The sequence below is a fragment of the Heterodontus francisci genome, chromosome 17, assembly GCF_036365525.1.
Source record: "Heterodontus francisci isolate sHetFra1 chromosome 17, sHetFra1.hap1, whole genome shotgun sequence".
NCBI classification, from domain to species: Eukaryota; Metazoa; Chordata; class Chondrichthyes; order Heterodontiformes; family Heterodontidae; genus Heterodontus; species Heterodontus francisci.
Window position 1 is genome coordinate 92761236 of NC_090387.1, and position 13804 is coordinate 92775039.

The following is a 13804-nucleotide window of genomic DNA, read 5'->3' on the forward strand; positions in this document are numbered from 1 at the left end:
GCAATAGACTGTTAAGTCTATTCATGGGCTCCTGGGCCATCTATAATTTCTGCGGCCTATATACAATGTGAGAGGTTGGAGCCCCTCTTGCATTATTTGAGGCAGCTGCTCCTCAATTTTTGGCTGCATTTCAGTCCACGCTCCTGATCTTTGGGCACATGGGGTGGAGGGGAGCGCACCGATGGGAGGACCTCCTCGTGAGACTGCTCCTGGGCTGGGGCAAGTTAGCCATCAGTAGGCCCAGGCAGATGGTTAAGGGGGGGGTTTTCGGGTCTGAATCCTGCCTCTTATTCCGTGGCTACATCCGCGCCCAGGTGATGCCTGCTGGTACTCGTGAGGCCTTCTGGAAACCGGGGGTACTTGAGTATCACCTTAATTTGCTTAAGTTTCCTTTTAAAGTTTTTAGTTTGTGTTATAACATATTAGTGGTGCCCTTTTAAAAGGGGCACTTAGTTCCTCTTTCTTGGCAACTTTCTAGTTGGATCAAAACGGTATAAAAAGAAGCAGACAGAGACTATGGTTGTTGGGTTAGGAGGTGTAGTTTGTAATCTGTAACTCTGTAAATAAATCTAAAAGGGTGTAAAGATTGGCTCCTGTTCTATCCTCCACCAACTGGCTTTCTGGAATCGAACAACACTTACTGAATCCTTCTCAGCATTTGCTGATATTGCTAACATGTCTCTCAGTAAAGCTTGCCACACACCCCGCTACTCAGTAATACTCTGACACTGCTTACACTGCACACACTGTCCATCCTTCATTCAGGCACCAGCACATGTTCTGACTATGGGGAAGAGCATTTGCACAAAGCCCAGCTTTCTGTAAACCTTGTGCTAATGTATTTGCAGCCAATGAGCAACTCTCCTGCAGTGAAGGAACAGAACCTGTGAGAACTGAACGTGAAATTAAACTGCACAAAGGTGACCAGCTGTCTGATCAGGGAGGAGTTAAGAGCATGGAGATACATGAACTCAATCTAACAGAGCACAAGGAAAATGGCAAGAAGGACCTGGGATCCAGGTGAGGAGTTTGTCTTGTTAAACATGTGAACATGCAAATTAGGAGCAGGAGTAGGCCACTCAGCCCTTCGAGCCTGCTGCGCCATTCAATAAGATCATGGCTGACCTGACTGGAACCTCACCTCCACATTCCTGCCTACCCCCGATAATCTTTCATCCTCTTGTTTATCAAGAATCTATCTACCTCAAAAATATTCAAAGACTCTGCTTCCACCGTCTTTTGAGGAAGAGAGTTCCAAAGACTCACGACCCTCAGAGAAAAAATTTCTTCTCATCTCTGTCTTAAATGGGTGACCCCGAGTTCTAGATTCTCCCAAAAGAGGAAACATCCTTTCCACATTGGGGCGGCACAGTGGCGCAGTGGTCAGCACCGCAGCCTCACAGCTCCAGCGACCTGGGTTCAATTCTGGGTACTGCCTGTGTGGAGTTTGCAAGTTCTCCCTGTGTCTGCATGGGTTTCCTCCGGGTGCACCGGTTTCCTCCCACATGCCAAAGACTTGCAGGTTGATAGGTTAATTGGCCATTATAAATTGCCCCTAGTATAGGTAGGTGGTAGGGAAATATAGGGACAGGTGGGGATGTGGTAGGAATATGGGATTAGTGTAGGATTAGTATAAATGGGTGCTTGATGGTCAGCACAGACTCGGTGGGCCGAAGGGCCTGTTTCAGTGCTGTATGTCTAAACTAAACTAAACTGAACATCCACCCTGTCAAGACCCCTCAGAATCTTATATGTTTCAATCAAGTAGCCTCTTACTCTTCTAAACTCCAGCGGATACAAGCCTAGCCTGTCCAACCTTTCCTCATAAGACAACCTGCCCATTCCAGGAATTAGTCTAGTAAACCTTCCCTGAACTGCTTCCAATGCATTGATATCCTTCCTTAAATAAGGAGACCATTACTGTACACAGTACTTCAGATGTGGTCTCACCAATGCCCTATATAACTGAAGCATAACCTCCCTACTTTTGTATTCACCTCCCCTCGCAATAACCAGTAACATTCTGTTAGCTTTTCTAATTACGTGCTGTACCTGCATACTAACCTTTTGCGATTCATGCACTAGGACACCCAGAACCCTCTGCATCTCAGAGCTCTGCAATCTCTCGCCATTTAGATAATCCGTTTCCTTTTTATTCTTCCTGCCAAAATAGACAATTTTACATTTTCCCACATTATACACCATTTTCCAGATCTTTGCCCACTCACTTAACCTATCCATATCCATTTGTAGCCTCCTTATGTCTTCTTCACAGCTTACTTTCCAACCTATCTTTGTGTCATCACCAAAGTTAGCTACCATATCTTTGGTCCCTTCATCCAAGTCGTTTGTATAAATTGTAAAAAGTTGAGGCCACCACTCATTACATCTTGCCAACCAGAAAATGTCCTATTTATGCCGACTCTTTGTTTCCTGTTAGCTAGCCAATCCTCTATCCATGCCAATATGTTAACCCTACACCATGAGCTTTTATTTTCCGCAATAACCTTTGATGTGGCACCTTATCAAATGCCTTCTGGAAATCTAAGTACAGTACATCCACCGGTTCCCCTTTATCCACAGTACATGTTACTTCTTCAAAGAACTCCAATAAATTGGTTAAACATAATTTCCCTTTCACAAAACCATGTTGACCCTGCCTGATGACCTTGAATTTTTCTGAGTGTCCTGCGAGAACACCTGTAATAATAGCTTCTAACTGGCCTGTAGTTTCCTGCTTTCAGTCTCCCTCCCTTTTTAAATAAAGGAGTTACATTGGCTATTTTCCAATCGAATGAAACCTTCCCCAAATCAAGGGAATTCTGAAAGATTTAAACCAATGCATCAACTATCTCATTAGCCACTTCTTTTAAAACTCTAGGATGAAGTCCATCAGGACCCGGGGACTTGCCAGCCCACAGCTCCAACAATTTACTCAGTACCACTGAGATTGTAATTTTGAGTTCCTCTATCCCTTCCATTTCCTGATTTACAGCTATATCAGGAAGTTACTTGTATCCTCTATGGTGAAGACCGATGCAAAATATCTGTTCCATTCATCTCCTTATTTTCCGTTATTAATTCCCCCAGACTCACTTTCTATAGGACCAACGCTCACTTCTTTTTTTAAACGCTTGCTATCTGTTTTTATATTTCCAGCTAACTTCCTCTTGTGCACTATTGTTTTCCTCCTTTTTAATCTTTTAGTCATTCTTTGCTGCTTTTTATATCCTGTCAAATTGTCTGACCTGCCACCCATCCTTGTGCAATTATATGCTTTTTCTTTCAGTTTGATACTATCTTTAACTTTTGTTGTTAACCACGGATGGTTGGTCCTTCCCTTGGAATTTTTCTTTCTTGTTGGAATGTATCTTTTTTTTTTAGAGATACAGCACTGAAACAGGCCCTTCGGCCCACCGAGTCTGTGTCGACCATCAACCACCCATTTATACTAATCCTACACTAATCCCATATTCCTACCACATCCCCACCTGCCCCTATATTTCCCTACCACCTACCTATACTAGTGCCAATTTATAATGGCCAATTTACCTATCAACCTGCAAGTCTTTGGCATGTGGGAGGAAACCGGAGCACCCAGAGAAAACCCACGCAAACACAGGGAGAACTTGCAAACTCCACACAGGCAGAACCCAGAATTGAACCCGGGTCGCTGGAGCTGTGAGGCTGCGGTGCTAACCACTGCGCCACTGTGACACTGTTCTGTGTATTCTGAAATATCCCCTGAAATGTCTGTCATTGCATCTCTATTTACCTGTGCCTTAACCTAATTTGCCAGTTCACTTTAGCTAGCTCTGCTTTCATGCCCTCATAATTGTCCTTATTTAAATTTGAAATACTATTCTTAGACCCACTCTTCTCTCCCTCAAATTGAATGTAAAATTCAATCATATTATAATCGCTGCTGCCTAGAGGCACCTTCACTATGAGGTTATTAATTATTCCTGTCTTGTTGCACAATACCAGGTCTAATATAGTCTGCTGTTCTAAGAAACTATCCCGAAAACATTCTGTGAACTCCTCATCTAGGCTACCTTGTCCATCTGATTTTTCCAGTCTATATGCAGATTAAAATTCCCCATGATTATTGCCGTACCTTTCTGACAGGTTCTCATTATTTCTTCCTTTATTTCCCATCCTACCGTATGGTTACTGTTAAGGGGCCTGTACAGCACTCCCACAAGTGACTTCATGCCTTTATGATTTCTCATCTCTACTCAAACCGCTTCTATTGTTGTTATCGATCCTATGGATCCAGCAGTGTCCTGTAGTCAGGGAGTGGACAGGCTATTAAACAGTTAAAAGGCATAAACTAGTCAAGCATCCTCAGAACTGATCTTTTTGACACAGCCTTTGATCATCCTCCAAAACTCTCTCAATGTTGCTCTCTGTTACATGAAATGCCTCCCATGTTAAAAAAGCCGCACAAATGTACATTTAAGTTGTTATTTGCAACCTATAACTTCTAAAGCTGAGTTGAATGCTCCGTTTGCCATTTTTTTTTAGGTGATGATTGACAGCATCTGCTGTGGATGAAGGGGAACCGGTGGATGTACAGTATTTAGATTTCCAGAGGGCATTTGATAAGGTTATTGTGAAAAATAAAAGCTCATGGTATAAGGGGTAACTTATTGGCATGGATAGAAGGTTGGCTAGCTAACAGGAAGCAGAGAGTAGGCATAAATGGATCATTTTCTGGTTGGCAAGATGTAACGAGTGGTGTGCCGGAGTGATCAGTGCTGGGGCCTCAACTTTTTACAATTTATATAAACGACTTGGATGAAGATACCAAAGGTATGCTTGCTAAATTTGCTAATGACATAATGATAGGTAGGAAAGTAAGTTGTGAAGAGGACATAAGGAGGCTAGAAACAGATATAGATAGGTTAAGTGAGTGGGCAAAGATCTGGAAAATGGAGTATAATGTGGAAAATGTGAAATTGTCCATTTTGGCAGGAAGGATATAAAAGAAACATATTATCTAAATATCCTTTTCAAGTATTTATCCATTCCATTTTGAAAGTGATTATTGAATCTAATTCGACCACCTTTCAGGCAGCCAGATCAGCGTAACTCAAAGTTTAAAAAAAAATCTCTTTACCTTCCCACCACCACCCTCAATCCACCCACTCCCTGCTTCTTGTGCTAATTATCTTAAATCTCTGTCCTCTGCTTACTGACCCTCCTGCTAGTGCAAACAGTTTCTCTTACTTACTTTATCAAAACCCCTAATGATTTTGAACACCTTTACTAAATCAGCCCATAACGTTTTCCACTCCCATCTGCATCCTCTACATCCTTCCTAAGATTTGGTGCCCAGAATTGGATATAATTTGCCAGCTCAGGTCTAACTAGAATTTTATAAAGGTTCAATATAATTTCCTTGCTCTTGTACTCTATGCCTCTATTTATAAAGCCCAGGATCCCGTATGCTTTAACAGCCTTTTCAAGATATCAAGTATTTTTCACACTGTCAAATAACTTGCTAACATGGGATCTATCAACGTGCATTCCTTTGAGGGGTGTAGGATATATTAGAGAGTGTTATTGTGAGAGGTATGGAGTACCTCAGTGTGTCCTGAGATATAGTGTTATTTTGAGAGGTTTTGGGTTTTATTATTGAACATCTTTTAGTAGAACAAAACCAGATATTGCTTGTAAATGCATCTTTTAAGATGTCTTTAGAACTTCGAAAGAGCTTTCCTGCCATGAATTACTTTTGATGTAGTCTTTAACTAAGCAAATACATGGGAAGGCTCCTCAAGGTGCATTGTGAAGGAGAGGGAAAAGGTGTGGAGGATACCAAGCATGAGGAACGAAGGTCGGGGGTCTGGGAGGGTGGTCGTGGAGAAGTGAAAGACTAAACATAAAGTCAAATTGGAGGTTCTTGAAGAAGCTACAAGGCAGAGGGACCTGGATAAAGAGTTCCAGAGGACGTTGGCTGAATAAGCAGCTCTCAATGGTGGAGTGGAGGGAGGGAGGGGTGAGTGGAGGTGTGTTAGGGAAGTGTTGGATATGTGCAGCAGTGTAAGGTAGGATGGAGTGAAGGGTTGAGGAGAGGTATGTTAGGGAAGTGATGGATATGTGCAGCAGTGTAAGGTAGGATGGAGTGAAGGGTTGAGGAGAGGTATGTTAGGGAAGTGATGGATATGTGCAGCAGTGTAAGTTAGGATGGAGTGAAGGGTTGAGGAGAGGTATGTCAGGGAAGTGATGGATATGTGCAGCAGTGTAAGGTAGGATGGAGTGAAGGGTTGAGGAGAGGTATGTTAGGGAAGTGATGATATGTGCAGCAGTGTAAGGTAGGATGGAGTGAAGGGTTGAGGAGAGGTATGTTAGGGAAGTGATGGATATGTGCAGCAGTGTAAGGTAGGATGGAGTGAAGGGTTGAGGAGAGGTATGTCAGGGAAGTGATGGATATGTGCAGCAGTGTAAGGTAGGATGGAGTGAAGCCATGGTATGAAATTTGAATTGGAGACAGTGAGTGATGGGGTCAGTGGCAATGAAGTGATTGGGGGATGAGTGATGGGTGTGAGGAACTTAGTAAGGACGTTGGATGCAGAATTTTGGATGAATTGAGGTTTGTGGATGACTATGTTTGGGAGGCCAGTGTGAGGACATTTGAGAAGTCAAGCCTCGAGTTGATGAAGGGATGGATCAGGGTTCAGTAACAGAAAGGAGAGATGAGAATGAGGTGAGATTAATTCATGGAGGTGGATAAAAATGATTTTGGTAACGGAAGTGTGAGCTGTTGGTTTCACTAATTGACCAAATAGGTCCAAACTGGTCCGGGGAAGCCCTGTGAAAGTATTCGAAGATTAGCATCATTTATATTTCTTTAGTTCAGACATGTTATACTGTTAGGGATGAAGAGGATTCATATACTTTAGAATGAAATTCTAGAGTCATTGTCATTATGATACAGAAGGAGGCAGTTCGACCCATTGTTTTAATACTTTGTTGCTCTATCAATCACAGCTCAGTTATTCCAGCAATCACCTTGGCAGCACTGGGAGATGGGACAGTACAAACAGAGATTGAAAGTCACCAGGGTGAGTAAGAGGGTAGCAGTTTTTAGAAGTGATGGTCGCACATTTGAGTTTAAGTGGTTGCTACACGTCAGCTGGTGTCTAGGATACAGGTGCCTTCCGTTCACACCATCTCTTGCCCCATACATTTCAATTAGACAACCCGATGTGGGCAAAACATTCCCGATAGGCTCTGCCATCATTTTCCCGGTCTTTTTTTAACCTTGACCATGTGTGTAGCGTGGGCCTTGGCTATTCTGGGTTTCTGAATAAGAGGGAAACATCATCTACAAATACTGCAGGGAGCACTGAATTAGGAATTGAGTGACACCTGTGAGGCTGCCAGCATCTGTACAAAAACTCCAGCATTACATCAATGTACCAAGCATCTATAGTCAAGCTATACATGTCAGAATAACATTTACTGTAATAACCTATAGCTAAAATGTATTCCATACACCTCACAATACCACTCTACAATATACCCCACCCCCTTCGCAGGAACGCACTCTAATATACCCCATTACCTGCTCACAATACCACTCTAATACATCCCACTCTCTTCACAAGAACACACTCTGATATGCTCCTTTCCTTCATGATAACATTCTATAGTATAACACACTCCCTTCCCAGGAACATACTCTATAATCCCTCACAATAGCGCTCTATAACATACCCAATAACCCTGCACAGTAGCATTCTGTAATATATCCCACACTCACCATTGGATTGCTGTCTAATAGATGCCATATTTATCGCTGTGATGCTCTCTGATATGTCCCACACTTCTCTTGGTAACTGACCAAAAGTTCCCCTCACCTCCCTTGGTAAAGCTCCATGATAAACACCATACCCATCTATTATGCCCTCTGCATACCCCACCTGTACTCTTGGTAACACTTTCTGATATACACCCCTCCTGTCACAGTACCACTTTCTGATGTTTCCCATACCTTTCTTAGTAACATTTTCTGATGTACCCCACATGCCTCTCAGTAAAGTCAGGAAAGCTTGCTGATATAACACACACGTCTCTCAGTAACACTTCCCTTTCATAGTCACACCCCTCTCAGTAAAGCAGTAATGCTGTAACATCCCATGCCCCCTCTCATTAACACTGTTACCTCTCACACTCTTCCCAATAATATATTGCATACTCTGTCAATCCCTCTTCATTCAGGCAGCAGCACAGGTTCTGAGTTGGGGAGAGCAATCGCACAAAGCCCAGCTTTCTGTAAGCCTTATGCTCATGTATTTTCAGCCAATGAGCAACTGTCCTGCAGTGAAGGAACAGAACCTGCAAGAAGTGAAGGAGAAAATAAACTGCAGAAAGGTGACCAGCTATCTGATCAGGAAGGTGTTAAGAGCATGGAGAGACATGAACTCAATCTAACAAAACACGGGGAAAAACCCGAGAACGGCCTGGGATCCAGGTGAGCAGCTTGTCCTGTTAAACCTGATTTATTATTGATCCCATGAATCCAGTAGTGTCCTGTAGTGGGGGAGGGGACAGACTATTCTTTAACTTCCAAAGCCTTATTGATTGCTCTTTTTGACATTGATTTTTTAGTTGTGCATTGACAGTATCTTTTATGATATCATAATCCATGTGATATTAAGAAAAGCTGAAGACACTAGATACAACAATGTCTCTGGGCCCTGACAACATCCTGGCTGTAGTACTGAAGACTTGTGCTCCAGAACAAGCTGTGCCCTTAGCTACAACACTGACATCTACCTAACAATGTGGAAAATTGCCCAGATAAGTCTTCTCCACAAAAAAAAGGACAAATCAAAATCCGGCCAATTACTGGTCCATCAGTCTATTCTGAATCATCAGGAAAGTGATGGAAGGTGCTGTCAACAGTGCAATCAAGCAACACTTACACAGCAACAACCTGCTCTCTATTGCTCAATTTGGGTTCCTTCCAGGACAGACCTCACTACAACTCTAGTCCAAACACAGACAAAAGAGCTGAATTCCAGAGGTGACGTGAGAATAACTGCCCTTTACATCAAGACAGCATTTGACCGAGTGTGGCATCAAGAAGCCCTCGCAAAATTGAAGTCAATGGGGGAATCGGGGAGAATCTTCTCCACTGGTTGGAGTCATATCTAGCACAAAGGAAGATGATTGTGGTTGTTCAAGGCCAATCATCTCAGCCCAGGACATTGCTGCAGGAGTTCCTCAGGGTAATGTCCTAGGCCCAACCATCATCAGCTGCTTCATCAATGACCTTCCCTCCAACCTAAGGTCAGAAGTGGGAATGTTTGCTGATGATTGGACAATGCTCAGGACCATTCAAAACTCCTCAGATACTGAAGCAGTCTGTGCCCGCAAGCAGCAAGACCTGGACAACATTAATGCTTAGGCTGATGAGTGATAAGAAACATTCGTGCCACACAAGTGCCAGGGAATGACCATCTCTAACAAGAGAGAATCTAACCATCTCCGTTTGATATACAACATTCAGTAACATTACCATCGCTGAATCCCCCACCATCAACATCCTGGGGGTGGGGGTAGGGTTACCATTGACCAGAAACTTAACTAGACCAGCCATATAAATGAATACTGTTGCGCCAAGAGCAGGTCAGAGGCTGGAAATTCTGTGGTGAGTGTTACGGCACGTGGTGAGGTTTGGGTGGTTCCCACTGTTCAACTCCCACCTGACGGCAGCAAGTGTGCTTTTGTTATTAGGGTTTAACCCTTTGGTATTTTATTTGTCAAATAAACAGCAACAGGTTTTCTTGTAGGTTTAAAACAGAAAATCAATAGTTTATTGATCAATACGCCTTATCCCCACATTGCCACAATCACATCCACTCATGCATTCGCTCGTGCACACACACACATGAGACAGATGGAGATGAAAAACGGGGTAAGTGATTATAAATGGGGGTGGGGAAGGTCAGGGTAAACCTGTTGAACTTTCTTGTGAATCAATTTCTCGGTTGCAGGCCTGAGCTGATTGCAGATTTCTCTCTTGGTTGAAAGTTCAGTTGAAGTCAGTGGATCCTTTCGAGTTCACTGCTGTATAGTATTGATGCAGAATTCTACAGCAGGGCACACGTCTTCTGGTTTGCTGGAAACAAGCTTTTGGATGCTGCCTTCTCGGTGCCCCCCTCTAGGATGCTTTTTAAGGTAAAGTTGTGTTACTTTTCGCCTCTGGATAGGAGACGCTTTGATCTCTTACCCAATGGTGATTGCCCAATGGCCCAGGATATGGCTACTTCACACCACCTTTGTTTCAGAAGAAGACATTCAATTCTGAAATATTTTAGGATGGTTGTCGGATGGGTGCAATTGACACCTTTTAGCTTTGAAGATTTTCCTTTGTCCCTGTCAGACAGTTTGAATATACAAAGGTTAAGCCCTTTTTTTCTTTGGCAGTCAATTTGGAGCATTGTTCGTTTTTAAAAAGAAAGGTCTATTTTTTAAGACAAAATCAGTTTTGTAACTTTTCAGATTTTGTCCATAATTTGTATCCTCGCACATCTTGTGTGCGTGACATGAGTAACTCACCTCCTGACTTCCCAAAGCCTGTCCGCCATCTACAAGGCACAAGCCTGCAATGCGGTAGAATACTCTCCACTTGCCTGGATGAGTGCAGCTCCAACAATACTTGAGAAGCTCAACACCATCCAAGACATAGCAGCCCACTTGATTGGCACCCCATCCACCACCTTAAACATTCACTCAATCCACCACCAATGTACAGTGGCAGCAATATGTACCATGCAGCAAATCGCCACGGCTCCTTCAACGGCAGCTTTGAAGCCTGCAACCTCTACCACCTAGAAGTACAAGGGCAGCAGATGCATGGGAACACCACCACGTGCAAGTTCTCCTCCACGTCACATACGATCCTGGTTTGAAAATATATTCTTGTTCCTTCATTGTCAAAAAGTCAAAAGCCTGGAACTCCCTCATGAACAGTACAGTGAATGTACCTACACCAAATGGACTGCAGCGGTTCAAGAAGGTGGCTCACCACCCCCTTCTCAATGACAATTAGGCATGGGCAATAAATGCTGGCCTTGCCAGTGACGCTCACATCTCAAGAATGAAAACAAAACAACCCTAGAGAAGGAGGCCATTCAGCTCATCCTGTCTGTTTGACTCTTTTAAAGAGATATCCAAATAGTCCCACGTCCCTGCTCTTTCCCCATAGCCCTGTAATGTTTTTGCATTTTGAGTATTCATGCAATTCCCTTTTGTAAGGTACTATTCCAGTGCAAGATACAAGGGGTGATAAGAGGGATTGTGTTAGGGGACTGAAGGATATGTGCAGCAGTGTAAGTTAGGGTGGATGAGGCTATGGTATGAATTTTGAACTGGAGGCAGTGAATGACAGGAGGTGGGTGGTGAATGTGAGGAACTTAGTAAAGATGTTGGATACAGAGTTTTTGGATGAGTTGAGGTCTGTGAATGATTAAGTTTGGGAGGCCAGTGCGAAGTCATTTGAGAAGTCAAGCATCGAGTTAATGAAGGGATGGATCAGAGTTTCAGTAACAGAAAGGAGAAATGAGAACAGAGCGAGATTAATTCATGTCAGCAGATGAAAGTGTTTTTGGTAACAGAAGTGTGAGCTGCTGGTGTAACTAATTGACCAAGTAGGCCAAACAGGTCTGGGAAGCCCTGTGAAAGTGTCCCGAGATTACCATCACTGATAATTCTTTATAGAGTCACAGAGTCATTATGGCAAAAAGGAGGTTATTTGGCTCATTGGGTCCACGCTGGCTCTCTGTAGAGCAATCCAGTCAGTCCCATTCCCCTGCTCTATGCCCATAGCCCTGCAAGTTTATTTCCCTCAAGTGCCCATCCATTTTCTTTTAAATAATCATTAATTGTCTCCACTTCCACCACCTTCATAGGCTGCAAATTCCAGGTTATTACCAATCACTGCATCTCTTGCCCAAAATGTTAAATCTGTGTCCCCTAGTCCTTTTAGGATCAGCAAATGGGAACAGTTTGTCTTTGTGTATCTTATCTAAACCTATCATCTTAGTACACCTCTGATAAAGCTCCCCTCAACCTCAGTTCACCAAGGAGAACAACCCCAGCTTCTCCAACCTACCCTGTAGCTAAAATCCCTTGTTCCTGGAACCATTCTGGTAAAATCTCCATTGCATCCTCTTGAGGACCCTCACACCCTTCCTAGAAAAGGGCAGTGACCAGAAATGGATGCAATACTCTAGTTGTGACCCAACCAGAGCTTTATAAAAGTTCATTATAACTTCCTTGCTTTTGTACTGAATCCCTCTATTTATGAAGCCCTAGTTCCCACATGCTTTGATAACTGCTTTATCAATATGTCCCGCTGCCTTCAAAGATCTATGCATATGAATTTTCAGGTTCCTCGGTCCCTGCACTCTTTTCAGAACCATGCCATTAAATCTTTATTGCCTCTCCCCAAACCCTTCTGTCAAAATGCATCACCTCACACTTGTCTGCATTGAATTCTGTCTGTCCATTCTGCTGGCCTATCCATGTCCTGTTGTAGCCAGTTGGCATCATGCTCACAGTTTGCTGCACCTCCACATTAGGTATTGTTGTACTGCTTTCCTGTTCTGCCTTTTGTTACTTTATACACAGACATCAGTTTTAACAACTGCAGAATCAGATCTTTGTCTTTAACAAGCTCATTTTATATAATCCAACCTGAGTACTCAGTCAAATCATTCAAAATGATTCCATTGATATGGATTATTTCTTATTGAGTTCACAATTCACTGCAAGAAGTCAGGCACCAAGCTTCACAGTTCTTGCCTGACTACAGCAAACAGTGGTTTGCTGTAAGCACTTATACCAATTCTACCTTTGATCTCTACATTCCATGCATATTAACACTAAACTACAATACATTAAACAACACCATGTAGACTTCAGATAACATGAAGCCAGGAAGATACACTCATGTTCATCAATCTCTTCCAGTGATTCGTTACCATGGTTATATCAACCATGGAACTGTTTTCATGACTTTAATACTATAAACAGTGACTAAACATTTCCCAAACCCTTAAGACATCGATGGATGACTTTCCCATTTTTTCAGTTTCTCATCCTTTACAAAACATCCCTGTTGAGCAGAACCGAAAACTTTTTTAACCCATCTTGTGCTGATCCCACAAATATTGAAGTACATGTGTAGTGTGATCCCACATTCCCACAGGTATCATCAGCAAATTTTGAAATTTTACTCTGTATTCCAATATCCAAATCATTTGTATCAAAAAAAGCAGTGGCTCCAGCATTGACCCTTGAGGAATACTGCTGTCTACCATGCCCCAGTCCAAAAAAACAATCATTTACCACGACTCACTGTTTTCTGTTCTTAAGCCAATTTTTTATCCAAGCTGACACGGACTCCCCTATTTCATGAGCATTAATTTTGCTAGCCAGTCTTTTATATGGTACTTTGTCAAACACTTTCTTAAAATCCATGTAGACTATATCCATTGCATTCCCTTCATCAACCTTCTCCGTTACTTCATCAAAAACATTCAATTAGATTAGTCAAACACGATCTGCCTTTCACAAATCCATGCTGGCTCTCCTTAATTAACTGAAACCTCTCCAAGTGCCTGTTGATTTTTTTCCCCCTGATTTTTCTAAAACCTTACCCACCACTGATGTTAAACTAACTGGCCTGTAGTTACTAGGATTGTCTTTGCACACATTCTTGAATAAGATTGTTCACAGTTGACACTCTCCAATCCTCTGACACCTCCCCCGTTGCTAGAGAAGA

At 42.7% G+C, this 13804-nt stretch overlaps 1 protein-coding gene across 4 annotated transcripts in view; it reads left to right on the forward strand.

Annotated features, from left to right (window-relative positions):
- The window catches only part of dnaaf1 (dynein axonemal assembly factor 1), a 227973-nt gene that overhangs the window by 50416 nt on the left and 163753 nt on the right, over positions 1-13804 (forward strand). For 2 of the 4 annotated variants that reach the window (XM_068049995.1, XM_068049998.1), the window contains exons 3-5: positions 849-1020; positions 6997-7070; positions 8311-8482. In XM_068049995.1, the coding sequence (XP_067906096.1) occupies positions 849-1020; positions 6997-7070; positions 8311-8482 (418 nt within the window). The remainder of the gene's footprint in view (positions 1-848; positions 1021-6996; positions 7071-8310; positions 8483-13804) is intronic. The other 2 variants (XM_068049997.1, XM_068049996.1) reach the window with 2 other exon arrangements.